The sequence below is a fragment of the Juglans regia genome, chromosome 10, assembly GCF_001411555.2.
Source record: "Juglans regia cultivar Chandler chromosome 10, Walnut 2.0, whole genome shotgun sequence".
Taxonomy (NCBI): Eukaryota; Viridiplantae; Streptophyta; class Magnoliopsida; order Fagales; family Juglandaceae; genus Juglans; species Juglans regia.
The window spans coordinates 24,486,780-24,514,728 of record NC_049910.1 but is presented as its reverse complement, the minus strand read 5'-3'; the positions used below and the strand labels follow the sequence as shown (position 1 = coordinate 24,514,728).

At 35.5% G+C, this 27,949-nt stretch overlaps 1 protein-coding gene across 1 annotated transcript; it reads right to left on the bottom strand.

Annotated features, from left to right (window-relative positions):
* Window positions 1–11: 11 nt before the first annotated feature.
* On the bottom strand, window positions 12–4,972 carry LOC109019433 (trimethyltridecatetraene synthase-like). The gene is made up of 3 exons (XM_035695048.1): window positions 4,184–4,972; window positions 2,974–3,304; window positions 12–210 (listed from the first exon to the last, which is right to left on the bottom strand). Exons 1-3 carry the CDS (start codon window positions 4,970–4,972, stop codon window positions 20–22), a joined length of 1,311 nt encoding a protein of 436 aa, XP_035550941.1. The 3' UTR covers window positions 12–19.
* Between the last annotated feature and the right edge of the window lie 22,977 nt (window positions 4,973–27,949).

The following is a 27,949-nucleotide window of genomic DNA, read 5'->3' as shown; positions in this document are numbered from 1 at the left end:
CCATGCTCAAATCTTCTGGTTACATATTGTCCGGTAATTTCCACTCGAATCCATGTATCAAATTAGCCAAGGTTGCCTTTGTCATCCTTAGTCCAAGTTTGTATCCCAGACACATCCTCCTCCCTGATCCAAATGGTAATAGAGTGAAATCTTGTCCCTTCACATCAATGGCTTTTTCGATGAACCTTTCTGGGCGGAACTCTTCAGGTGCATCCCTGTAACAACCCGATCCTAAATTTAGGCCATAATAATAATAATAATTATTATTATTATTATTATTATTTTTTATCAGATTATTAGAGTTTTAGATTTGAATTTTAAATCTTGTTTGTTTCTATCCCTACGACTTTCACGGCAACAACTTGCATGGGAGATATACGTTCTCAAATTCATGCACTTTCACGTCTCTTTTTCTCTAGGGTTTTCCTTTTTGGTTCTCAACCAGCTAGGCCTATAAATGTCGATAGCCACTGCCGCCCAAGCTGTTTTCTCTCCGTAAATTACCATGGAAACCAAACCCGTACGTCACTCAGTTGATGAGTAATTTCTCCGCTTTGGACGTCTCAGCCTTGCTTCACAGCAAACCTCCACAACAGCAACTCCACTGTCCAGACCATGCACAACCGTGCATGCCACGGTGAAGAGACTTCGCAACACCGTCGCACAGAATGACTCTGTTTTTCACTCACGAAACAGAGCACCCAATATGTCGTGCCGCGAATCACCATCAACCACGGCGACTCCAAGCTGCCCAGAACACGTCGACGCCACCACCGGCCACCTTAGAAGACACTGGACCATCCCCAGCCGCGAAGACACGCCGCAGCAGCCACGGACGTGAAGGCCGAAGCCTCTGTTTTGCTTCAACGGTAGCCACCTAGAGGGACGTCGAACCACCGACCAGCCACCACAGAAACTGCCGGCCGTCCTAGTCCCGTCGCATCCACTCCCTTCCGGTAAGCCCACGACCGCCGCCACTTTCTCGGTAGTTTTTGGGATGTTTTCGGACTAACGGTTCTCTCTCTCTCTCTCTCTCTCTCTCTGTGTCACGGCGTCGCACCACCCTTCCCAGAGACCCCGTCGCGTCGCCAGTCACTCCAACCACTCAGCGCCGCCGTCGCCCTCTACCCTCTCTCGGTGAGTTCCACCATCGCAGACCCTTTCTCTCTACTCTGTTATTTGGTTGCCGAGTACTCGGGTTCTTGAAGAACCCGTGGGTTTCTTTTGATGGGCCTTGGGCCTTAGGCCCGTATGAGGTTGGGTTTGGGTTTATTTATTTGGTTTGGGCTCCTGTAATAATGTTATTTTCATGGGCTAGAGTTTGCAACTATTGCAGATTTTAATAAAATCTTTAATGGACTTGTGCGTAATTTGAGTTCATCTTATATTTTTATTTAATAATTGTTCTAGTGATTTTAATATTTTGGTTGAGTAATTTTTTGTTATTAAATAATTTATTAGTCTTGAGCTCATTTTATATAAATAGTTAAAAGAATTTGAAAGGGGATTTTAAATTAGATTTAATCTTATTTTAACGGTTTTAGTAATTTTATTGGGCTTACTATTTTAAAGGTTAGTTTTTAATTAAATAAATATATTAGTTAAAGTTTCTTTTTAATAAATGTTTAAAGAATTGGAAATATGTTTTAAAGTATAATTTTAAGTCTAATATTTGAGTTAATATTTCTTTTGTCAATTTAGTAAGATTTTAATAAAATTACTATGTTAAGAATTTAATGGAATTTATTAAGTTTCTTATAAGATTTAATAATTATGTTGAGAAATGAAACTTAGTTTAAGAATTTAAGTTTTGTGAATTATTTTAAAGTAGCTCGAGTATTTCTACTAAATTATAAATTAGTATTTTAAGTAATTTAAATACTATGAATTATTGATTTTAGTGTTAAACAAATATTTGTTTGACTATCTTTTAGAATTCCAAATTTAGTTAAGTAAGATATTAGCATTTATTTTAGTTCCAAACAATTTAGTGATAGTTATTTATTGAATATAGGTCTCAAGTTACGAAGTATTATTCAAGAAGAAACGCATCGAGGTAAGTAAATTTGATCATAAATTAGGATCATCACAGTTAGCTTATATGTATGTATTATTCAAGCCAGTTCTTTGATAGCCATTATTTATGAACCGCTCATGTCATGTGCAAGCATGTCATCCAACATAGCATACGATCATGCCATTCCGCATCATGTTTAAATTCAGAAATTATAATTTATGTATGTAATATGTCATGTATCTCATGTGTATAAGACACGTAAGCCATCTTAATTTCAAGTGTAAGATAAGTTCAGATCAGTTAATAAGATGGCCATTCAGATGCATGGTACCAATGCAGTTCAGTTTCAGGGTGGTGTGCAAGCCACGAACTCAGTCGTGGTCCACCATAGTATGCTAGAATACTATCAGCAGTTCCCCTTGCTGCAGCGGGATGTGGGGCTGGTGCACAACCTTGCACACAGGGTTAAGTGTGTTGGCCAGTCAGATAAGTAAGATAAACCAGTCAGTTAGTTCAGATAATTCAGTCATACATAGCATAAGCATTAGCATGAACAGTCATAAATTTTAAATTTAGCATGAAAGTTCTTATGAAAATTTTATGTTTTTTATGTTTTCGTTATGATAGATTTTTTACTGAGTCATCGACTCATTTTAGTTTATTTTCATGTTTTTAATTACCCAGGTGAAGATGATGATTACGAGCAGGCAGGCCAGGAGTAGAAGGAGCATTTAGTTTTGTTCAGACTTTTTTTAAAATAAAATGTGTCTCTTATGACGAAGTTATTCAGTGATTTCTTTAATGTTTTTGGGAAGACATTTTTATTAGACCTTTTATTTCATAATAAATTACTTCAGTTTATTTTTTTTTCAATTGTGAAATTAGAGAATCGCTTGCCGGGTTTATTTTTCATGAAAAATACGTGACACACCTAACCTACGGGAAGGGGGTGTTACAATCCCATATTGATGGGTCTCTTCCTATACTCCATGTGTTTATGACAACTCTAGTACCTTTACTAATATGATAACCAGCAATGTCGCAATCTTCAAGAGCTAGATGTGGGTGAAGCATTGCTGCCACAGGGTGTTTCCTCATTGTTTCTTTCATAATTGCGTCAATATAAGGAAGTTGTCCAATGTCTTTCTCTTCTACCCATCTGTCTTTCCCAATAATCCTATCGAGCTCTTCTCTTGCCTTTATGATGAGGTGTGGTTGCTTCAAGAGTTCTGACATCGCCCATTCTATCGTAACCACAGATGTATTTGCTCCTCCTATTAGGAGATCCTAAAAATATCAAGTTAACGTTATATAGTTTTTTAATTGAGCAATGCTACGTACACTTTGTAAATGGGGATTGCATTGTAAATCTAATTAATCTTATCTTTAAATTTTTTTAAAATTACAATAATATCCTTATCAAAATGATATTTTTTTTTTCATTTAATGAATAGTTTACACATGTAGTCCTCAAATTGAGACTGCAAATAAAATTTCTCTTTTTAATTATGATCATTAAATTATATTCAAACAAACGTTAAATTGTGGTAATAATATTATTACAAATAGGAAGCGATATTAAATATACATCCTTAAGCTATAAGGTTTTTACACCAGCTAGTCCATCGATCAAACTTGATCGACTAGTAAGGAGCAATACCAAATAATCACAACTGATCATACAGTATATATATCTAGCGACCAATATTAAGGGCCTGTTTGGGATTCTGTTAGGAGTCTTAAAAGTGTTTAAATAGTCTTAAAAACTTTTTAATAAAAAATTTAGGTTGTTTGAGTGTTACATTATAAAGTACTTTTTAATCTCAAATAAGTTCAAAAGTACATTTGAGGAAAAACATCATTTGATATTTTAAATGATATTTTTCCTCAAATGTGTTTTTCCGGATAATCCAGAATATAATTCAAATTTTAAAAATATTATCAATGGGCAAAAATATCCATACAACTTTAAGATAGTTACAACTTTCAAGCTTTTAAGGATGTGACTATAATTTTGAAAAGAATCAAACGATCATCATAAAGCACTTCTTTAATTTGTTTCTAAAGAAATTTAATATGTTTGAAAATTTTTTATACATATAATTATCAAATAATAAATAATTTTTTAATAGTATAACTTATTTCCAAACAAATGTATAGTTATACCTGACTGAGCGCCTTGACTTGGTCATAGGTGAGCTTAACATCAACACTAGGATCATCAACTAGCTGCAATAAAAAACCCACCATGTCCTTCGGCACAAATTGTTCCACTCCTTCTCTACTTGCCATGTGTTCATCGAAGACATGGTCAAAGAACCGATCAAACTTTTTTGCCAAGGCCCTCATACGTTTCACATATCCCTTCAAGTCTAGGAACTCGATCCAAGGTATCCAGTCCCCAATGTTCAATACCGAATTAAGCAACGCCCACTCGTTAACCATTTCTCTGAATTCTTTAAATGTTACCACTGAAGTTTCGAGCTGGGATGCACTGAAATGCTTCTTACCCAATACCATTCTACTCATAATACTGAGATTGAGGCGTGATAGGTGGTCTTTCACCTGAACTGGTTTCCCAGACAATGCGCATAGCCGTGAAACAAAGTCATGTCTTTCTTCGAAACGAATGTACTCAGAGGACTCTAGTCTTTTTGAGCTAAGTAGCTCAGAGAGACATATTTTGCGACATTGCTGAAAATATGGTCCGTAAGGGGCCCATAAGAGACTGCAGAAGTTAAAACTGGTGTACTTCCCAGCAGCGTTTTGGGGTCTAGAGGCACAGATCTGATCATGTGTCTTAAGGAATTGCTTTGCCATTTCGGGAGACGAGGCAACCACCACAGGAAAGGACCCAAACTTAAGCTGCATGACTGGTCCGAATTGCTGTGACATTTTGTGAAGGGATTGGTGAGGGAGGGACCCAAGAAGGTTTAGATTGCCTATGTAGGCCATGGTTTGGGACCTGGAGGAGATTTTTGTCGGAGGCGATGTTTGAAGGGTGCTATTTTAGAGAGAAAGAGCATAATAGCTAGCCATGCCAATACTAAAACAGCCCAAGAAGTAGAAGAAGCCTCCATAAGTGAGATTTAGGGTTTCTGGGTAGTGAAAGTTTGAGTTGGATTTTGGCATTTATATAGTTGAGTAAGCTGGATGCATGGCATGCGTCGAAATTAGTTGGTAAGTATGAATATCAGGTGCTTTGCTATTGATGTGATGTTATGGGTAGTGTCCAATTAATGCTGATATGCCAAATTTTTATAAATATTCAATCTAAAAAACCAATAAACTTTTAACTAATTACATATTTTCCCAACTAATTACTTAATGCTCAAACTAACAATCGTGCATTTATCCATATCCCAAAGTTGTTTTTACGGTTACTCAAATTTCTAAGAAATTATGACATATTTTGTGAGCATTTAAAATATCTAGCTACACGATGTTCAAACTAAAAACCCTATATTAAACTAACCTAGCTAGACTCTTCCCAAATTTTTAAACTAACAAGATTAACCAATTACAAATTCTCCCAATAATTAATATGTCTACTTAATGTTCAAACTAACAACCAAATATCTATACATATCCAAACCATTTATACATAACAAAATAAGTTCTTAAGTCAAATTATCTATACCAAGATTAGCTAGATAGCTTATGAAGCGATGATTTGATGCCAATAACCCAATCATATCAGTCAGCTAGTTACTTATCAATCTGCATTTAAAACATTGAGATGGCATATCAAATTTTTCATTTGATAATCTCACTGCAACAGATTCCATTTATTGTGACGGACAAAACTATCACAAAAAATAAGAAAACCGTCATAAAAAGGTTTTGGTGACGGTTTGAAACCATCCTCAGAATGGTCATCAAAAAGGTTTTGTGACTGTTTACTATACGATCGTCGACACTAAAAGTTTCTCTCGTTTTTTTTTTTTTTTTTTTTTATGATGGTTGGAAGCCTGCCGTGAGATGTAACGTTTGAACGTGAAGAGATTTTGTGACAATCAAATTCCATCACAAAAAGTACATTCGAACGTATCAAATAACGTTCAAACTTTTACTCGACCGATTAGCATTCGAATAATAAATATCAAACATTCGATATTTTTCATTCGCATGTTTAATTTTTATGTTCGAACGTCTAAACATTTTGATGTGACATTTGAATTTTGCATTCGCACGTTATTGGGAAATTGCTCGAACGTCAAAGATCAAACTTTCAGATAATTAATAAGTAGTTCGAATGTAACTTTTTAATCATTCGAATATTAAGAAACATCTGTTCTATCATAACAGAATAAGTTCAAATGTTTGTGGAGTATATACGTTCGAACGTAAGGTTCGAATGTAATACCTTACTTTCGAACGTATATATCACACGTCTGTGTAATTATGTTTGAACGTTAATTCAAATGTAAAGGCATGCTCGAACATTCTTTGTTTATATTCAAACGTATTGATCAAAACGAATAATTTTATAAAATTAAAAATTGTACAAATTATATCATATTACTCCACAAATAGTATCATCTCATGAAAATGTTTTAGAGAGTTGCAAAATTAGACAAAAAAATTTTGAACAATGACAGGATTTATTTCTTCTTTCCTTGTCCACCGCGATCCTGCTGCAGTGACATAACATGTTCCATCTGGACCAGCATCTCCCTCTGTACTTGTTCTTGAACTTCAATGTGCACTCTTTCCTCCTAGTCTCTTTGTCACTCCTGCAAACACATCTCTAGATCAGGCTGTAGCGATAAGAGAGCCTCCAACTCCTACTATCTCAATTTCATCTACTCAATTTCTTGGCATGCGGCGTCCAAATCTTTAGTAGGATTATTAACTTCTGAAGTCAAGGCTGTGGAGGATGAACCGACATTCTTGAAATAACGTCTCAAATCTCTTACCAAACCATACTTGGTCTCAAGAACTTGCGTAAATATGTCAATGTTACCAGAAGAAGATTCCTCAGAGACTGACTGCATTTCAATCATTTTTTCCTACAATAATTACGAAGAAAATGACACAATAAGTAACATATTAAAATAAATAGTAAGAAAGCATAATATCCATTCACATCTTGGCATAATTTATTCATACAAAATGACCTCACTTACATAATTATATTTGGCAATAAGATCAATTCACTTGCTGTGCGCATCGGTGTGAGTAGCAGCATAGACCTGAACAAGGGAAAAATTTTCAGGATAATCGCATTTCTAACAAAGCTACAGTAGAATTTTAAAAAATGATGTTAGTACTTAAATAAAGAATATGATAACAATGACTAAATTTTAACAAGTAATTACCATGTTATCGACAAGACGTTGGAATGACCTTGAACCAATGCGATAGTGGATTGTCAAAGACGTTCTATTTCGTGCATTGATAGAACCTAAATGCTGCAAGAGAAATTAACAATGTTAAATATAATCTATGAAACCAATATAGATGTAAAGAAGTTATAGGGAAAAATTCTAGAATACCTGATAATCTGGGCTTGTGAAAAGATCACAACACTTCCTCCAATCGTCCAACTTCATTTTTTGAAAAGGAGACTAAGCAGCCTGTTCCAACGTCTCAAATTTCTTGAAGTGGTCATGACATCGTCCATTGTGATGCCGAAATAATGTAGCCAGCAACTCATTCACAGTTCGTACTTCCTCACTAAGACCAAAATGTAAGTCGAATTCATCCCAAGAAGTGAATTGCATAAAAAATATAAAATTAAAAAATCTAAAAAAAAAAACTAGGGTATATAAACTTACCAGTACACGACTCTGAATGTGATCTTTAATCTCATTCGGAACATCTCGCCAAGATCGCACATAAAATGATGCATAAGCTGGGACTAGTGTTCCGACATTGGAAGAAAGAGATGCCGCACTATCACCCACACCCCTAGTGGAGTTATTGGGGATGTTGACCTCTATTTTCCCGTGCCTTCTATTTTCTTTCAAAGCTAGGTCAGATGTTAAGCCATGACCACGACGTGACATGGCATTAGCTAATATATTTAAAATTATTAAAAGCAACTTCTCCCAAAGTATTCAAATATAATTAATTATCAACAAGAATTTACTTTCTGGTAGATGTGTACTAGTAGTCTGCCTCTTGTGTATCAACTTGATCAGTAGTGGAGTCCTCAGTTGGGGAGTCCTCAAATAAATTGTCAAAACAAATAAATTAATATCCTCTCTATTTTCTTGGTATGCCTCTATAATTGGAGTGTCATCTTAATCTCCACCATAGTCGTTATTCATTACCAATCATGCATCATAAATATTCTGAGGAGCAAACTTCTGTACGACTCGCCAAGTTATTTCTCCACTAGCTTCATTGGCCCCTTTCATTAGATCAATCAAATAATAGACTTAGGCCGCTTGTACAATTTACATGCAGTATTGATTATCCCAATGTATCGATACCCAACCAGCTCCTAGATCCCACCAATCACATTTAACTACAGATGTCACATTCCCGCCCAGGTCTTTCAGTCCGATAATATCACGTATGACACCATAGTAGTTAATATCCATTGTTCCTTGTCTTCCCTCTACCAACACACTACAGTTTTACGTCTTTCGATTACGTTCACAGTCCCTAGTATGGAACGTATAACTTCAATTTCACACCTTCCAATCTCTCTTTCTCCCCTTATCTCTCTCGGTCCTAACCTCTCTTTTTCCCTCTATCTCTCTCTCAGTCACTCACTCTCACTCACAATCACTCACTCTCTCTCTCTCTCGATAACCAACAAGCACAAATGGGGAAAATAAACAAAATCCCCCAAAATTATACTGCCCAGATTTATCTCGCTGCAATAAGTTAAACTAAACAGAATGACGATGTACTGTTTAGTACATGGTCCTTTTGCAGCGACTCTTCAAATGCAAGGTCATCGCATCAAAGTGTCGTAACGTTCGAATGTTTATGATAAACATTCGAACGTTTTGTAAAATTATTCAATTCCGCCGAGTGTCCTGCCAAGTCTGTTTATATACCGTAACGTTCGAACATAACACTATTGACATCTAAACGTAGATGAAATTAGGTCCCTGTATATGCCATAGAATTAACGTGGGAAAGGTCCCACCAATCTTCTTAAAAACGTTCGAACATAATAATTCCACATTCGAACATACCAAAATAGCATTCAAAACGTAACATTATTGACCTGCGAATGCAAACGAAATTAGGTCTCATATATGCCATAGAATTAACGCGGGAAAGGTCTAGTCAATTTTTTTAAAAACGTTCGAACATAATTATTCCACATTTGAACGTACCAAAATAACAGTCAAACGTAACACTGTTGACATGTGAACGTAATTAAAATTAGGTCCCCGTATATGCCATAGAATTAACACATGAAAGGTCCCGCCAATTTTTTTAAAAAATGTTCGAACGCTCCTTATAACATTCCAGCGTAAATCCTACACATTCGAAAGTGGTTTGTATATTATAGTTATATAGTATATGTAGCATAATTATATAGTAGAGTAATGTATATAGCATATATTATATGGTTATATAGTATAGTAATCTATATAGTATATATTAATCTATATAGTTACTATACTAAATTAAATATATAATAATCTATATAGCTAGTATAGTAATCTAGTATATAGTATATATGGTAATCTACTATATTTGTTTTTTTTTTTAATTAAACTGATCTCACTAATAAAAAGAGCTTACAACATCTCTCTTATTACAATTGAGTAAATGCATGAAGAACACTCTTCAATATCATATAAATCCTCATAACAGATTAAAGCAGCCTTAGCAAGTTGTTGAGCAACCATATTTGCCTCTCGATCTCCATGAGACACTATCCATGAAGCACAAGAGTCCATGATCTATCTAGCATCCTCAATCAACAAACCACCTAAGCTCCAATTAGAGTTTTGCATCTGCAACTGGTTAACAATTTGCTTTGAATCTCCTTCTAACCAAACCTGCTTCTGACCTAACTCCTTTAGCATCAAAAGGACGGCCTCTCAGGTTCCTCAAAGCTCGAGGAGTACCAATTACTTGGTTGTGATGATCCCATATAATCACACGAATACTAGTTTTGCCCTCAACTACCTTCACAGCAGCATTCCAATTTACTTTAACCTCATTTATTTTTTGAAATGAGATGGAAGTTAAAAGTTGAATAAAATATTGTTAGAATATATTTCTTTAACATTATTTTTATTTTGGGATTTGAAAAAGTTGAATTGTTTATTATATTTTGTGTGAAAATTTGATAAAGTTGTAATGATTAGATGAGATGAGATGAGATGAGTTGAGTTGAGATGAACTGTGAAAACAAACAAGGCTTTAAAAGTCCCCTCTGCTGGTTTTGTCCACTTGTGATTCACCTAAGCCATCTGATTAGGGACAGGCTGAGCATCTTGATTTGATTCTTTGAGATTTTCTAACTCTACTCTGGCCTTCTGAACTAAAACGACAAGATGCTTGTAGCCTTTTCCATGTGATACCTCATTCCTCCTAGTCCAAATCCATCTCAGTGTAACAACCACTTCCTCTAGCTCTCTCTTTCTTTTTATTTTTTTAAAACCAAAACCCAATAAAATTAACAATATTTACAACGAAAAAGGGAACAAAAATAATTACAGCTATCAATAAGGAAGTCCCCAAAAATCCGTGCGTAATAAGCCTTGAAGAATTCCCCTACCAAGGTCATAACCTGTAAAATACTTACACCGATTATAATCCGCAACCATATTGGCTTATCTGAAAAATATGATGAATGGAGCAATTTAATTCATAAATCAAACTTTTTATATCATCCCAATAGTCCCACAAATACCATAAGTTGCATTTACCGGCCTCAATCCATCTCACAATAACTTCAGAGTCTGACTCCACCATTATGTCTCGAATACCCAATTGTTGTGCCAAATTTAAACCATCAAGTAAAGCTCTCCCATCAACCACATTGTTGGAAACCTGCCCATAGTGAGCTGCAAATCCCGCAATCACTCGACCACAATAATCTCTAATAACCCCTCCCTCCTCCACCCGCAAAGCTAGGATTACCGAGCGAGCTTCCAACGACATTAAGTTTAGAAGCGAGCTTCCGGATTTGGACATATTTTAGAAGCGAACCGGTATGTACTGATTTTGAGATTTGAAGAACCGATACTACAACGATTACACCCCTAAACAAGTACTTCTAGTTTTACCAATTTTGGTCCGGTTTGGTACGATTGTTTCTGTATATTATATAGTATAATATACTATATAACAATATAATGATAATATGTTGTAGTATATTATAATATATATTATAATTGTATTATAGACTATAGTAGGGCTTTACAACAAATCGAAGAACTGACTAGGACCCACCCAGACTGGCCGGCAGAGCTCAAAACCAGCCGAAACTGGTGGAGAATCGGTCGGTGTGTGGTAGAAAATAGAGAAAACTGATATCGGCCAGTTCGGCATCGGTTTGAACCTTATTCTAAGCGCTGAACCGGCCGATTAAAGAAATTAATTTTTTTTTTTTTTTATATATATTTTGTACTCAAAACAACGCCGTTCTACTTAAATTTAAATGGAACAATGTCGTTTTAAGCTTGTAGTTGTGTTTTAAACTTTTATTCATAATGTATTAAAAAAAATGAAGTAGAACGACACCGTTTGACCAAACAGCATCGTTTCGAAATAAAGTTGTCTTTTTCCTTGCGCCTTCTTCCTCGATCTCAGTTCTCATCCTCTCTCTCTCTCTCTCTCTCTCTCTCTCCTCTGCAACATTATTTCTCCCTAGTCTTTACTCTCTCAGACGATGTTTGCTCTGAGAATCGACCGTGAACCGCCACAGATATGAAGCATTGGTTGGCGTCGGCGTTTCTCCTCCCCATCAATCAGTTTCGCCCGGTTTTTTCCCCTGAAATTTAAGCATTGGTCGGCATTGGTTTTGCCCATAAACTGCGTCGAAGGAATCGGTTTTCACCCCTAGACTATAGTGATATATTATAGTATATAATATAAATATATAGTGATATAATATTAGCATAACCATTAATACAATAGAGTATAGTGATATAGGATTTTATAATTTAATAATATTTTAATTAATAATTTATCATATAATACAAAATTATTTTTTATATAATTATATATTTCATATATAAAAATTATATATATTATAAAAAATCATATAATTTTTTTTATATAATTTAAAAAGTTAAAGTATATATGTGAACCGGTCTGGTTCGGTGTTAGAAAAAAGAAAACCGGAACTAGATCGGTTTTGAACGATTTTGAGAAAAATAAAAATGGTATTGGACTGAACCAAACCCGATACAGGACAAAAACCCACCAGTTCGGTTTATCGATTCACCGATTTTTCTTTCACCCTTATATATTACTATATATAGTAAAACCTATGATTGTCGTGCTCACGTCTTGATCCTATCCTCCTTTTGGAGTGGTAGATTTATGTGCAGTGCCGACATCGAGAATTAATATATAGTAAAACCTATATAGATACTATAGTAAATTATATAACATATAGTAATCTAAATTGTTAGTACAGTAAACTATATAGTATATTATAATAATCTATATAGTTACTATAGTATATACATATTACTATATATATCACCACCGGATATGCAATTTGAAAAAGGAGAACATATAGTAAGATCTGCATTTGTACCGGATGTATTATATGAATGAAATATAGATGGATTATCTGAGTATAAAATATTAAATCATTTTCAGGAAATGATTATGATTGCTAACGTTTATTAAAGTAACAGAAAAACAGATCACCAAGTAGCAACTGATGAAAGCAACATTAGAACTACAAGTTCTTATTACCAGTCCAAAACGATATACATTGTTATTACAATCTAGTACACAAAACTCAGTGTACAAATTCCTAAACAAATTAATTGGAATCAAATTACTCTCCCTAATGAATGGCAATTAGAAAATATTACTCTATTACCTAAGATAGAAAATAATTCTAAAGATGATATTGAATATATAGATAAAAAAATAGACGGAACTGTCCAAATTGCTTTTCAACTTTTTAGAAGATTTTTATCACATGATTCTTCTCCAGCACCTTCTAGTTATCATACACCTACTCCATTGGGCATGCAATTCGAAGAAAGATAACATATAGTAAGAACTGTTTTTGCACCAGATTTATTATATGAATGGAATATAGATGAATTATCTAAATATGAAATATTTAATCATTTTCAAGAAATGATTATGGTTGCTAACGTTTATATAAGTAATAGAAAAATTGATCACCATGTAGCAGATATTATTGTTACAGGTTTTACTGGCCAATTAAAAGGCTGGTGAGATCATTATCTTTCACATGAACAAATGATAAAAATATTAAGTACATATAAACATGATGAAAATTTCCAAATAATTAATATAGAAGATGGTTTATGTGGCGCCCCCGACCCCCATGTAAGGAAACACAGGAATCGAGACGCCGGGATGATGACAACACGGTCACGCATCCCAACGAAAGTGCCAAGTGTGTGTACAAGCGACAGTGTACAAAAACAACGCAGCGGATTAGTCAACTAAGTACCAGAATTTAAATACAATCTAAACATCAGTAAGGTTTAAAAAGTAGTTATACAGTCATCCAAAATAAAGTTTAACACATGCCCCAAAATACAAATGAGTAAAATAAAATAACAAAACCAGTGATCCCTGATCACTCCTCGGGCGGAGCCGACTCCTCAGGCTCGCCCTCCTCCTCCTCATCTGCATCAAAATCTACGTTACCACAGAATGGTACCGCAGGTAAGTATAATCCAAAAAATTCTCAGGAATAAAATACATTTAATGCAGCCAACATGTATGCATATGAAGAAATATGCATTTTATTCAAAACATCAATTTCTCCGAAAATGATTATTTTCCAACACACGCCAAAATCCCAATTGGCCCAAAAATAATCCGTAAAACATTTTCCCAGAAAATGGTTTACACAAAATCCAACACACGCTATTTTCCCAGAAAATAGTCCATTTTTAACGTATGCACCATGATCTCCCCTATGGGTCATCCGCACACCCTGGCTTCGTAGCGATGCCCACTTCCGCGCCCAACACGTACGTGGGAAAATATCAACTACACAACGAGCGATGCCCAGTTCCGCGCCCAGCGCGTATGTAGCCAAGCATCCTCTAGTCCCCTCCAGCAGAAGGGCCACGAAGTCGGCACAAATCTCTCGTCCGATCCCATTGTCGCCAGGCGACAATCTAGGGGACGTCACTCAGTATATTACGCTCCCGAGTGACCAGAGGAGCTCCACCGAGATAATACCCCATCTCGGCTTGGGGTTCGTGATACACACGCACCCAATAAATCATTTCACATGAAAACCCAGTTTTCAATGAACACATGAACATGAATGCAATACACGAAAACCTAGTTTCCTTTACAAACATGATCATGCATGAAATCATGAAATGTACATGTACCGACACTAATCAACAACCATCAATAACCGACCCAATCAAATCCAACCAAACAACTTCATTCATCAATCCATCCAACCCCCGTACTCCTCGGACTCAGTCCGGCAAAACCAATCAACAGTTTAAATACAGTGTAATGTGTTAGTGCAAAAATAAATTAAATTCACAAGAATTCTTTGGAAAATACTTACAGTGCTATATAATAATTTCCGAAGGATCACGAAGCTGCAAGAAGTGGAAAAACAGCTGCAGAACAGTGTAAAATACACTGTGGCCGTGGGTCACAGATACCCACTTTTCAACGGAGGCAAACGAAGACCCAAAAATAATAGGGTAGGGTTTAGGGAGGTCGGTGAAGCTAGTGGTGGTGAAGGCTGGCCGTGGGTGACGGCGCAATGGGCGGTAGAAGACCAAAATACCCAAATCGAAAATGTGGATGGTGGAGCTTCACCGGTGACGGATCGGAGGTGGGGTTGGGTCCAATGGGTTGCCAAGAGGTCGGGGATGAAGTGGTGTGAAGATGGTGGTCAATGGTGGTGCGACGGCAGCACTGGAGCGAAAGTGACGCCACGGATTTGAAGGGCTACTGGTGGTTAACGGCGGCGCGAATGGAGGTTAGGTTGGTGGGGTGAGGTCGCCGGCGGCAGGGGAGGCCAACGGGCTGGGCGGGGAAGGAAGATCGGACTGAGAGAGAGGGAGGGGCTGGGCGTCGCGCGGGAGAGCTTGGGGAAAGAAAGAAAAAAGAAAGAAAAGAAAGAAGAAAAAGAAAAAAGGAAGAAAAAGAAAAGAGGAAAGAGAAAATGTAGGGAAAGAAATGAGGTCCAATCCTCATATCTTGGGTTACAAAAATGATTCAACGGAAACGATTTCAAAACTATAAGTTAAATAAAATAATTTAAACGTAATGGTAAAGTCAAATTGAAATAATTAAATCCCACAGTAATTAATTAAATATGAAAAGTAATTTAAATGCACAACAATAAATAAATATTAAGAAAGCACATAAAAATTAATTTTCACCAAATTAAAAATCCTAAAAATAACCCAATTAAAAATCTAATAATTTTAAAATAAGAGAATAAATTTTGACTCCATAAAAATAATTCTTTCAGTAAAAATATACTAAAATACGGGGTGTTACAGTTTACTATTAGAAGATGCTGTAAATATTTTAATATATGTATTAACCAAACACAGTATATTATAATAATCTATATAGTTACTATAATATATACATATTACTATATATATTACCATACATTGTGTATATATATACAATATATATTGGGAGATAAGGAGACAGAAGAAGAAGAGAAGGAAAGGATAATTTGATAAGAAAGCATTGGGTAAATCAGAACAAACATCCCTTATGAGACGCCTGTTAAAATCATCAATTTTTGAAATCAATAAAGAAGAGGATAATTGTTCAGAAATCCTTTTGTATTTAATTTCCTGTTGGAGGAAATTCAAATGTTTTTCTTTTGCTAAAAGCAAAGATTTCTTACTCTTATCCGAATCAATCTCAGAACGAGAAGCAAAGTGAAATTTTACCTTTTGACCAAGGGGGTCGGTAGTGATACCGTCCTTTTCAGTCATGAAAGGATATAAAGAGGAAATAAAAGGGATTCCCAAAATCACTTTGTCAAACATGTTTTTGACTAAAACAGAGGGAATCCGAAAACAAACATTATCTTGGCAAACATGAGCATTATTGAGCTCATAATTAATGGTCATCTTTGATTCATTTGCCGAGAATAATCTTTCTGTGGATTTTTCAAAATATTTGCTAGGGATGAGTCCTTCCTGAATACAATTCAGGTCTGATCCGGAATCAATCATAGCAATAACAGAAAATTGGAAATCATGAGCAATAACAATAGTAACTCGTGAAAACCATTTTGGAGGAATAGTGTGTCTAATCAAACAAATTTGGTTGTTCTCATGTTGGCTGGAACTAGCCTCATTTGTTTGCTCATTATCAGAAGGAACATCATGATCAAGTTGTTTATCAATTTTGAATAATAAAAATTCTTGTTTTAGAACTTCATTTTCAGATTTGAGGTTGTTAACTTCAGATCTGAGATCAGCAAGTTCTTTTTTAACAGATTTTATTTCATGTTGTAAATCAGAGGTAGAAATTTCCTTGGGTTTTTTCTTTTGAAATCTTTCCATGGTTTCTTGAAAATTAATCCTTTGTCTAGAAGTTTCTGGTTCTTGACGAACCATCGTCTTCTTTAGCTTTAGAAGATATTCTTCTTTAAGCTCAGAATTGGTAATTTGGGAAATAAGGGTTAGCAAAAGGTTTTCTTGTTCTTCAGACTTAGTTAAGACATTGATTGTCTTACTAGGAGTCTTACAACAAGTAGAATTACAATTGCAACCCAGCTTTGGATCAGAAGGCTCAAGAGTCTCAGTGTCAGAGTGATATTCGGAATCACTAGAACTGAGCTCAAGGGTATCCGATGATGAAGACGAGTCTATTTCTAGGAGTCGAAATAGTTCTTCTTTATCATGATTACCAATGTCCAACTGACTAAGCTTCTTTTTAATTTTTTGTGCTTTCTTGGGACATTTATCTGCAAAATGCCCAGTCTTGCCACATTTAAAACATTTTCCTGTAAAATCTTTTGGATTTTTAAAATTCTTTTTCTCCGAAGATTTCTTAGAAAATGGTTTTTTGTAAGGTTTCTTGTAAAATTCATCACGGGGTTTTCTCCTGAAACCACCATGAGGTTTAGAAATTTTATGCTTTCTCTTAGATGAAGCAATACTAGGAAGGCCAAATTGTTCACAAAAAGTTCCCATTTCATATTTGGCTTTCTTACTATTTCTCATCTGTTCACGAAGCATTCTTTGATCATTACACATACTAATACCAAGTTTCTTAATTACACTGAAAATATCACCATAGGTGTAATTTTCGTAATTGAGGAACCCAGAGGTATCAGTAAGTTCTTCCTTTACTTTATAAGCAAACAATCGAGGTAAGCCATCAATGAACTTTTCTTTCCAGTAAGGCTTTTGACTGTCGTCACGAAGCATTACTCGAGAAATAAAAACATCTTGGTACCATCTATAATCTGACATCTGGTGACATCGGAGATTATTTAACTGATCGCTCACACGACGAGTTATGTTGGATGGTGTACCAATAAAGTGTTTTAAAATAGTGTAAATCAAAGTATTCACACCATCAGGATGTGCCATCCCAATAGTTTCATAAAAAATAGGTAACCCTTCTTCATTACGCCTAACAGCGTTCTGAATGGTTTCCTTGGTTTCATTGGTTAGATGTTTGTCCCACCAATGTTTTAAAACACCAGAAAATCCTTGGGTTAAAATAATCACAATATCAGGCTGACGGATATTGTTGTTAACATAAGCACTTGCTACCAAAGACATTTTACTCATGGTATTAAGGATTTCTTGTTCAGAGAAACCATCAATATTCCATTCGTAAACTTTGTCAGCAGAGTAAGAAGATTGGCTTTGATAAACTTTTTCTTCAAACTGTAAATCAGGAGGAGTAGGCCTGGAATACCAATTCTTCGTCAGACTCATTGGTTTGGGTCCTTTTGAAGAGAATCTGGCAATTTCAGGTTTAAAATTATCTTGAAAATTATTTTCAATTGAATCAATATCCTTATCCTCAGAGGAATCATTGTCAGATGATTCTTCTGTGGATTCAATAAGAACATCTTCTCTGTCATTGCTGTTTAGAGCACTGGTAGAAGGTTATTCTTTTTTGAGATCAGCAATCATCTGGTCTATCTTTTCCAAAGTTTTGGCCTGAGGATTTTTTAAATCAATTTTTGGCCTTTCTTCTGGTAAGATAATCAGAGGTTTTTCAATCTTTTTCTTTGGCTGATCTTTAGGGAAAACCAAAGGATATTCATTTTTTAAAACAGGATTTGAAGTGAAGATTGGCTTCTCAACCTTTTCTTCAATTCTATCTAACTGTTCCCCGATCATATAAAGAGCAAGATTCGTAAAATTATTTTGAGAAATAATCTTTTTTGCTTCCTTAAGAATCTTGTCCTTTTCAGGATCTTTAGAAACATTGTCAGAAAGTTTGAAAGGTGAAGCAATTACTTCTAATCCTTTAACAGGAATAACAATAGTCTCCAAAGGAGGATGACTGCTTTGAATGACAGTCCTTCCTTCTTCCTTGACAAATTCTTTTTTAACAACGTTTAAAGAATTTTTTGAAACATAGGTGTTTTCTGCAAAGTCTAGAAGAGAAATATGCTTTTGAAGCTTATTCATCTCTTCTTTCCATTTGCGTTTAACACGTTGTTTTTCTAAATCAGAAAATTTTGCAACATAGGCTTTTCGCCTTTGTTTGTTTTCAGAAGAAGCAAAATCTTTTAATAAAGCAGGTAAATCAATTTCAAAAGGTTTGTTTAAAACATTTAAACTATGATGAATGGGTGCAACAGGGGCTTGCATATCTGAAGCTGTTGGTGACATAGAAGAGTTATCTTCTTTGTCAGCTTCTTCATTTATGTTCTGGTCTTTAGAAGATCCAGCACCACCTTGTGCAGTGTAAAAAGCAGAAGTAACTTGAGAGGACGTGGATTGTCCTTTTAGTTTTAAAGCAGGTTTATTGGGTTGAACTGTTCTTACTGAATCCTTAAGAAATTGATGGAGTTTGATATCATTTCTTGGATTGTTCTGAACAGGATCAACAAAACTAGATCTGGAACCAGCAAAAGAATTTCTTCTTCTACTAGAGGTTTCAGACTTATCAAAAGAAATTTTAACAGTTCCATCGAGATATTGTTGGATGATATCAGCTTGAGCATCCGGAACAATATTTCGTGGAGGAGGAGGAATTTCTTGGTCCAAAATCCATTCATTAGGAAGTGTTATTTCTTCCCAATAAATCCTTTTTGGGACCTTTATATCCACATCTGAAGAGCTACTCTGGATCAGGAGAGTATGCTTTCCAGAAGGTTTTGCAATAGCTTTTGGATCTAAATTCGTTTTTAAAAGACGATAATAAATCCGAAAAATCAAAGCAAATGGTTTGCTTCCTTCAAGCATTTGATAGCCAGAAGTCAAAATATTCAAAATTAAGCATTTTGAAATGTGTTTGTCAGTTAAACACAAAGTTAGATTTGGAAAACAATCAAAGTGAACAGGTCCTTCCGAAAGGGAGGATTGAATCATTCCGAGAATGCTATCCTCAAAACTGAGGAATCTGCCATCTCGTAAACAGCAAAGAACAGAGGCGTTGATGCCTAACCTTGTTAAAGGTTTAGCAGCAACTTGAACAGAACCTATGTGAATATATTTATATCCCATTTCAACATATTTTTTAATGTCATCTTGGTTAAGGAGATAATGTAGGTTTGTTCGACTGTTCGAACATTCAAAGTTTTCAAAAAAGTATTTTTTAACCAAGTGGTTTGGTAAATAGAAGAGGGATTAATATCTGGGATCTTCCACGATCTCAGATCAGGGGATAGCTCTTCACCATAAGAGCAATCTTCTTCATTAATTATGTCAGGAGGCAGGGCCGTCCTGGAACTAATTGAGGAATTACTCCTCCACATTCTAACAGGTTTTGATCCTAATCTACAGGGAAGGTTGCATCTCAAAGAGGCTGCGAACTTACCGTTTGTGGGACTACCCTCAGGAACCACTATCTGCCCGACGCCTACCCCGGCTTTGTGGGTCTTACCCGGATTCCTTACTCTATCCCAGACCCGATCCTGAACCACCTAGTGTAGAAACTCCCGCACCCAGTAGAGGATGATCAAAACAAGATAGAAAATAGAAGAATAATGTGCAACAATTAGATACCAGATTGGCTCTGATACCAGAAACGCGGAAAGAGAGAGGGGGGAGATACGGAGACAGAAGAAGAAGAGAAGGAAATGAGAATTTGATAAGAAAGCACAATTAAATATGCACACAATTATAAACAGGCGGTTAAACCGACCATATGCATGTATGCAAAACAAAGTAAAGTATATGAACAAAATATCATTAACATAAATGATATTGAAATTACAATAGGAGAAGCAGGTAGTGCAGATTTGCACTTACAATAGTTGAAATAGGGTGAGAGTAAACAAGGTGGAATGGGAGAGAGAAGAAAGAGGCGAGTGTTTGTGGAATTGACTCTCCCTAATTCTGAAGCAAGGTTCTCTTGTTATAATGTAAGGAGTTCCTGTTTACAATCATTAAAGTAAAACAATAAAAGCAAGTCCGTGAGTGAACAATGGGTACTGTTTAAGCACGGGGTAAACAATCCTGTCAGCTTTATGTCTTTAGCTGTCTGTTTTGACTGCTTTTGGCATGTGGTGACAGTGGGAATCATCATTATGTCCGTTTGTGTCTTTTGCTGGTGCTTTCGGCACAGAACGCCAAAATAATAAAGAAGGGCTTGGCTCGGGGCTCGATCAGTCTTAGGAGACGGTCAGCCTTTACCTTTCCCTGGCAATTTTTGTTTGAAGAGCTCGATCAGTCTGTTGGACGGTCAGTCTTCAAAATTAATTTTGATCAATCATCAGATAGCTTCGGAGTATCTGGTGAATCATGACCAAAGAAATTGTATGGATAATTAATGGAATTCTCTGAAGATGCTTCTGAGTTGTTGTCTTCTTCAGAATCTTTTTCTAGAGATTTCTTTAGTAATTGAACTAAATCCCGTTTAGAGAGTTCTTCAAGAACATTCTTTTTCTTGGAGGAACTTTTCTTGGAGGAAGTGGCGGTTGCCTTTCCTTTCTGGGAAGTAGTTGGTGAAGTAGGAGCTTGGATCTGTGGATATCCAGTTGAAACAAGAGAACCATATGTAATTTGTGGGAATTCCTTCTTGTCCTGCAAATCAGGAGCAGTCTGAGGGAAGTCTCTAATTATATGTTCAATAATTTGTTGGGTATAGGCAAACCTATCCCACCATTTTGTGCAGCAATAGCGAACCAAAATATCAGTATGTCTTTCATAAGTCCATTTCATTATCCAGGGTACCTTGTATCTCTGGCAAAAATGGAGAATGTAGGGGAATTTTTGCATATGCCGATCTATTTTTGGGTTTGCAAAGGTGCAATAAGATTTGAAAGCTCGGATGAGCTCATCAGGAAAATTTTCAGGAATAGGTCCAAATTGGTCCCACCATTTGAGGAACCAGTATAGGAGATTTCCTTTAAATTTTTTATCAAAATTAAGAAACCATGAATGACTCATATCTGGGAGTTGGAAAAACATGAATCGATTCCAAGCAGAGATATAGTCATAATAGTTGAAAGCAGTGTCTGTTTTGGCCAGTCGTTTAGGAGTGGATGGGTTTCCCCATTCTTCCTCATTAATGACATGGAGAATATAGGCACTGTGGAAAATCAATTTTTTGGGATCAGTCTTATCATAAATTGGCTTTATGATAATTGAATCAGTTAGGATTAAAATGCTGGAATAGAACTGGAGATTCTTGGAGGAATCTTCAGGGATCCAGTGAAATCCTGGGGGAAAATAGGAAGAAGCAATTTTGAATGGATCTGTCTGACCAGATCTATTCGGTTCAATGTAAAAAAGGTGAACAGGGTTTACCTTTTTTATGTACACAACTTTTCCTTTTGGGAGGAAATACTGCGTAGTAGAAGCAGAGGGGGAAGTAGTTTTAGACGCGATTGCCTTGGCATAGGGGTCAAAACTACTAACAAGTGTTGAAGCAAAAGTAGGTGGTTGAATTACTTTACCAAGAGGGGTAAACCTGTTGGCAATTTGCAAACTGTTTGAAGCAGGGGTTGAAACAGTTTCATTCTTGATATTTTTCTTATCAGGAATGGGAGGAGGAGGAGGAGCAGGCTGTTTATCTTTTCCCTTTTTCTTGCTCATTGTGGTTCTGCAAGAATTCACGGGTAAGAAAATCAGGAATAGAATTTTGAGATCCTTTGATGTATTCAATATCAAAGTCGAAAATACTTAAAATAGCTTGCCAACGTGCAAAAATGTGTTTTGATGCAATGTTTTTAACATCTTTTTCTAAAACAAATTTAGCACTCATGCAATCAATTCGAACCAAAAACTTCTGATTAAGTAAATCAGATTGAAATTTAGAAATACATAATACTATTGCCAAAATTTCTTTTTTAATAGTACTATATTTTTCTTGTGCAGGATTCCAAGTTCCTGAATGGAAGCGAACAATTTGTTCAGAGGAACCTGGTGAAACACATTGTTTCAGAATGCCACCATAACCAATGTCAGAGGCATCTGTTTGAACAATTTTAAATGAATCAGAAGTAGGGATACCAAGGCACGGAAGAGTTTTGACATGTGCTTTGATCTTCCTTACTAAATTAGTATGAACTTCTGTCCAAGGAGGAGGATTGGAAAGGAGTCGTTTGAACAAAGGACGACACTGTTTCCTCATATCCTTGTAGAAGTCAGCAACATAATTGAGAGATCCTAAGAACCTCTGCAATTGATTTTTGTCAGTGATGACATCAGGAAATTTGTCAGCAAATTCAATGGCTCGTTGGATGGGCCTGATTTTGCCTTCAGAAATATCATAACCAAGGAATCTAATCTTGGTTTGGAATAATTTGATTTTTGTTGCCGAGACAACAAGACCATTATGTCTAATGATATCAAGAAACGATTGCAAGTGTTTCCAGTGTTCATCAATAGACTTAGAGAAAACAAGGACATCGTCTATGTAGACAATGGTGAAAGCAGAGAACGAATTGAAAATATCGTTCATGATATTTTGGAATTCACTTGGAGCATTTTTGAGACCAAAAGGCATCACATTCCACTCAAAGTGACCAAAGGGGGTAACAAAAGCAGTCTTATACCTATCTGACTCGGCTATTTGGATTTGCCAAAAATCGGACTTTAGGTCAAATTTGGAGAAGACTACTGCATCACTTAACCTATGAATTAAGTCATTTTTGTTGGGAATAGGGTACCTAATCCACTCTAAGACTTTATTCAAGGGTTTGTAGTTGATAACTAGACGAGGGGTACCTCTCTCTAGTTCGGCATTTTTCTGAACATAAAAGGCTGAACAAGACCATGGGGATTTGCTATCCCTAATGATCCCTTTTTGCTTTAATTCAGAAATTTCTTTTTTGCAATATTCCAAGGTCTGTTTGTTCATTTGAACAGAAGTGGCCTTTGTTGGAATATTTCTTTCATCAAAATCTTTAATGTATGGGAGAGAAACTATGTCTTCCTTCCTATACCAGAAAGCATTGGGTAAATCAGAACAAACATCCCTTATGAGACGCCTGTTAAAATCATCAATTTTTGAAATCAATAAAGAAGAGGATAATTGTTCAGAAATCCTTTTGTATTTAATTTCCTGTTGGAGGAAATTCAAATGTTTTTCTTTTGCTAAAAGCAAAGATTTCTTACTCTTATCCGAATCAATCTCAGAACGAGAAGCAAAGTGAAATTTTACCTTTTGACCAAGGGGGTCGGTAGTGATACCGTCCTTTTCAGTCATGAAAGGATATAAAGAGGAAATAAAAGGGATTCCCAAAATCACTTTGTCAGACATGTTTTTGACTAAAACAGAGGGAATCCGAAAACAAACATTATCTTGGCAAACATGAGCATTATTGAGCTCATAATTAATGGTCATCTTTGATTCATTTGCCGAGAATAATCTTTCTGTGGATTTTTCAAAATATTTGCTAGGGATGAGTCCTTCCTGAATACAATTCAGGTCTGATCCGGAATCAATCATAGTAATAACAGAAAATTGGAAATCATGAGCAATAACAATAGTAACTCGTGAAAACCATTTTGGAGGAATAGTGTGTCTAATCAAACAAATTTGGTTGTTCTCATGTTGGCTGGAACTAGCCTCATCTGTTTGCTCATTATCAGAAGGAACATCATGATCAAGTTGTTTATCAATTTTGAATAATAAAAATTCTTGTTTTAGAAATTCATTTTCAGATTTGAGATTGTTAACTTCAGATCTGAGATCAGCAAGTTCTTTTTTAACAGATTTTATTTCATGTTGTAAATCAGAGGTAGAAATTTCCTTGGGTTTTTTCTTTTGAAATCTTTCCAAGGTTTCTTGAAAATTAATCCTTTGTCTAGAAGTTTCTGGTTCTTGACGAACCATCGTCTTCTTTAGCTTTAGAAGATATTCTTCTTTAAGCTCAGGATTGGTAATTTGGGAAATAAGGGTTAGCAAAAGGTTTTCTTGTTCTTCAGACTTAGTTAAGACATTGATTGTCTTACTAGGAGTCTTACAACAAGTAGAATTACAATTGCAACCCAGCTTTGGATCAGAAGGCTCAAGAGTCTCAGTGTCAGAGTGATATTCGGAATCACTAGAACTGAGCTCAAGGGTATCCGATGATGAAGACGAGTCTATTTCTAGGAGTCGAAATAGTTCTTCTTTATCATGATTACCAATGTCCAACTGACTAAGCTTCTTTTTAATTTTTTGGGCTTTCTTGGGACATTTATCTGCAAAATGCCCAGTCTTGCCACATTTAAAACATTTTCCTGTAAAATCTTTTGAATTTTTAAAATTCTTTTTCTCCGAAGATTTCTTAGAAAATGGTTTTTTGTAAGGTTTCTTGTAAAATTCATCACGGGATTTTCTCCTGAAACGACCATGAGGTTTAGAAATTTTATGCTTTCTCTTAGATGGAGCAATACTAGGAAGGCCAAATTGTTCACAAAAAGTTCCCATTTCATATTTGGCTTTCTTACTATTTCTCATCTGTTCACGAAGCATTCTTTGATCATTACACATACTAATACCAAGTTTCTTAATTACACTGAAAATATCACCATAGGTGTAATTTTCGTAATTGAGGAACCCAGAGGTATCAGTAAGTTCTTCCTTTACTTTATAAGCAAACAATCGAGGTAAGCCATCAATGAACTTTTCTTTCCAGTAAGGCTTTTGACTGTCGTCACGAAGCATTACTCGAGAAATAAAAACATCTTGGTACCATCTATAATCTGACATCTGGTGACATCGGAGATTATTTAACTGATCGCTCATACGACTAGTTATGTTGGATGGTGTACCAATAAAGTGTTGTATATATATACACAATGTATAGTAATATATATAGTAATATGTGTATAGATTACTATACTAACTCCATATAGTATTTTCCAGTCGATCTATAAAAAAAATTCATTCCATTTACATTCGAACGTTTACAACACACATTCGTACAGTACGGGAAATAACGGCGTTCAAACGTATTAGTTGTAACGTTCGCACATTACTTGTATATATGTAGTGTGTCCAAACGTCGAACGACCTTTCCACCCACATCTAAGTTTTGAACCGTTGCACTCAGCCATCAAATCTATTACACGCCGCCGTCAATCGCCATCATAATTGTCACATAAAAAATTTGCGTCCATCTCTCTGCCTTTTATTGTGTTTTTCTTAAGCTTTTTAAGGACTTTCTTTATGAATCGAAACCCACTTGAGGCCAGATTTGTAACTTGAATATTAGGCTACCATGAGTGGCCAATGGCCAAATGGCCACCGTAGATAGTCTACACTCAATGTATATTTCATTTCTACGGTGGCCATTACAAGATTAACGTACAATTTGAGGAAATCGAAAATGACTAAGTCAACTCAGCCATTTTCGGGTTTGAACGCCCTAATGTCCCATTGGAAACGATCGAACGATAATCTGTACTTCGAATGTTCGAATGTACTGTTACGTTCTCATGTTAACCTACGTTCGATTGTACTATTAGGATCGAATGTTTATACACTAAAACATTCGAATGTAATGTTTTCTTGGATGTTTGACTCCTAACGTTCGAACGCAACATTTCTATAGTTTGAATATTTAGGTACATGTTCAAACTATATACATCAAACGTTTGAATGTATGCTCTCATGGGACGGTTTAGTCATAATGTTTGAAAGCACAAGCACGTTCATACGTATTTACATGAAACGTTCGAATGTAACGTTTCTTAGGTCTTTTGACTCCAAATGTTAGAACGTTATTGCGTACATGTTCGAATGTATCTTCTTATGTTTGAACATTAAGTTCTACATTCGAAAGTATTTCAAAACAAATTTAATTTCTTTCCCTTTATATATATGCATACTCACGTTTTTCCATTTTGAAGAATATAGTTAATCCTTTGATAACTAGGAAATAGAGGAGGGAAGGAACCCATGACACTTCTCGGATAGGCTGTATAACTGTTATGGCCGAACGCGAAGTGTATATCAACTAGTTCGACGAGCTGACAAGGGAGGAGAAGAGTCTAAGATTTGTCTTTATTTTCAGAGGTTGGACCAACATCTACGCACTGAGGAAGAGGATATACCCTTCCATGGTCCACGAGTTTTACATGGAGATGCTGTCCATGCCTCAAGATGCATAATCTCACGTCGTAACTATATGCGTTGTTCAATTCGAGGTTTTGGCGGAGTTCAGTACGACCGCGATGAGAATTTCTTCATCCTCACTAGAAGATAATACTTCATTCAAGAGTTTTGTTACTCATCTTCCCACACATAACACTTTTTTTTATACCCGTTAAACTAATTGAGTTTTTCTACTTAATTTATACACCATACCTTTGGTAAAGTAAAAAAAATAAAAAATAAAAAAATCATGTATGATGTGTGGTATAGAGATCATGATGAGTTCTTCAGACAATCTTCTTTTCTTTTCACTGTTACATCTAGGACTTTTGTCTAGAAGCAAATGTTGGATGCATGTTTAGCACCGGCTGAAAGGGAAGTAAATGGTTTTGATAGCTATCATTGATGTGTACGTACACTTCTTTTTTCTCTTATTTGTTTAATGGGTAATGGCTATACCAATCAACAAGGTAATAAGATGGAATAATATTTGCCTTTAATTAATCTTAGAAAATCAAAGAGATTGTATATCTAGAAGATAAGGTTGATATGTGAAATATTCATAAATACAATGAATTAAATGCTTGCCGTGTCTACTCTTCTTTTTCATCCATCCCCATTTCATATAATTTGTACTTATGTTGGTAAAGGAGACAAGTTGCTCAGAGCTCACTGTTACAATACACCCAAAAGTAGATGCATTCGAGGTGTTTTATATCAAGCAATTTAGGGACAATTAGAAATTATTATTGATAAGGACAATTTTAGATTACTATTTAGGAGTCTATTATCTAGATTTAAATTTGAATAAGAAAGTAGATTGATTTTAGGTTAAAGACTTTTTGTAGTACTATTTAAAGTCTTTTAAAATTTTAAACAGTTTAGGAAGTATTTGAATTAATATAATTAGGTATTGGATGCAATTTTATTGGCATACTTTCTACAATGGTTGTGATTCAATAGTCTTTTGGTTACTTTCAAGGGATTTGCCATGTACCACGTATTGAGTTTAAATCTGGATATAGATAAACGTTTAGACTATTGGGATATGTCAAATTACCCCAATAATGTTCAATTAATTCGACACAACCACAGACCTAGCTA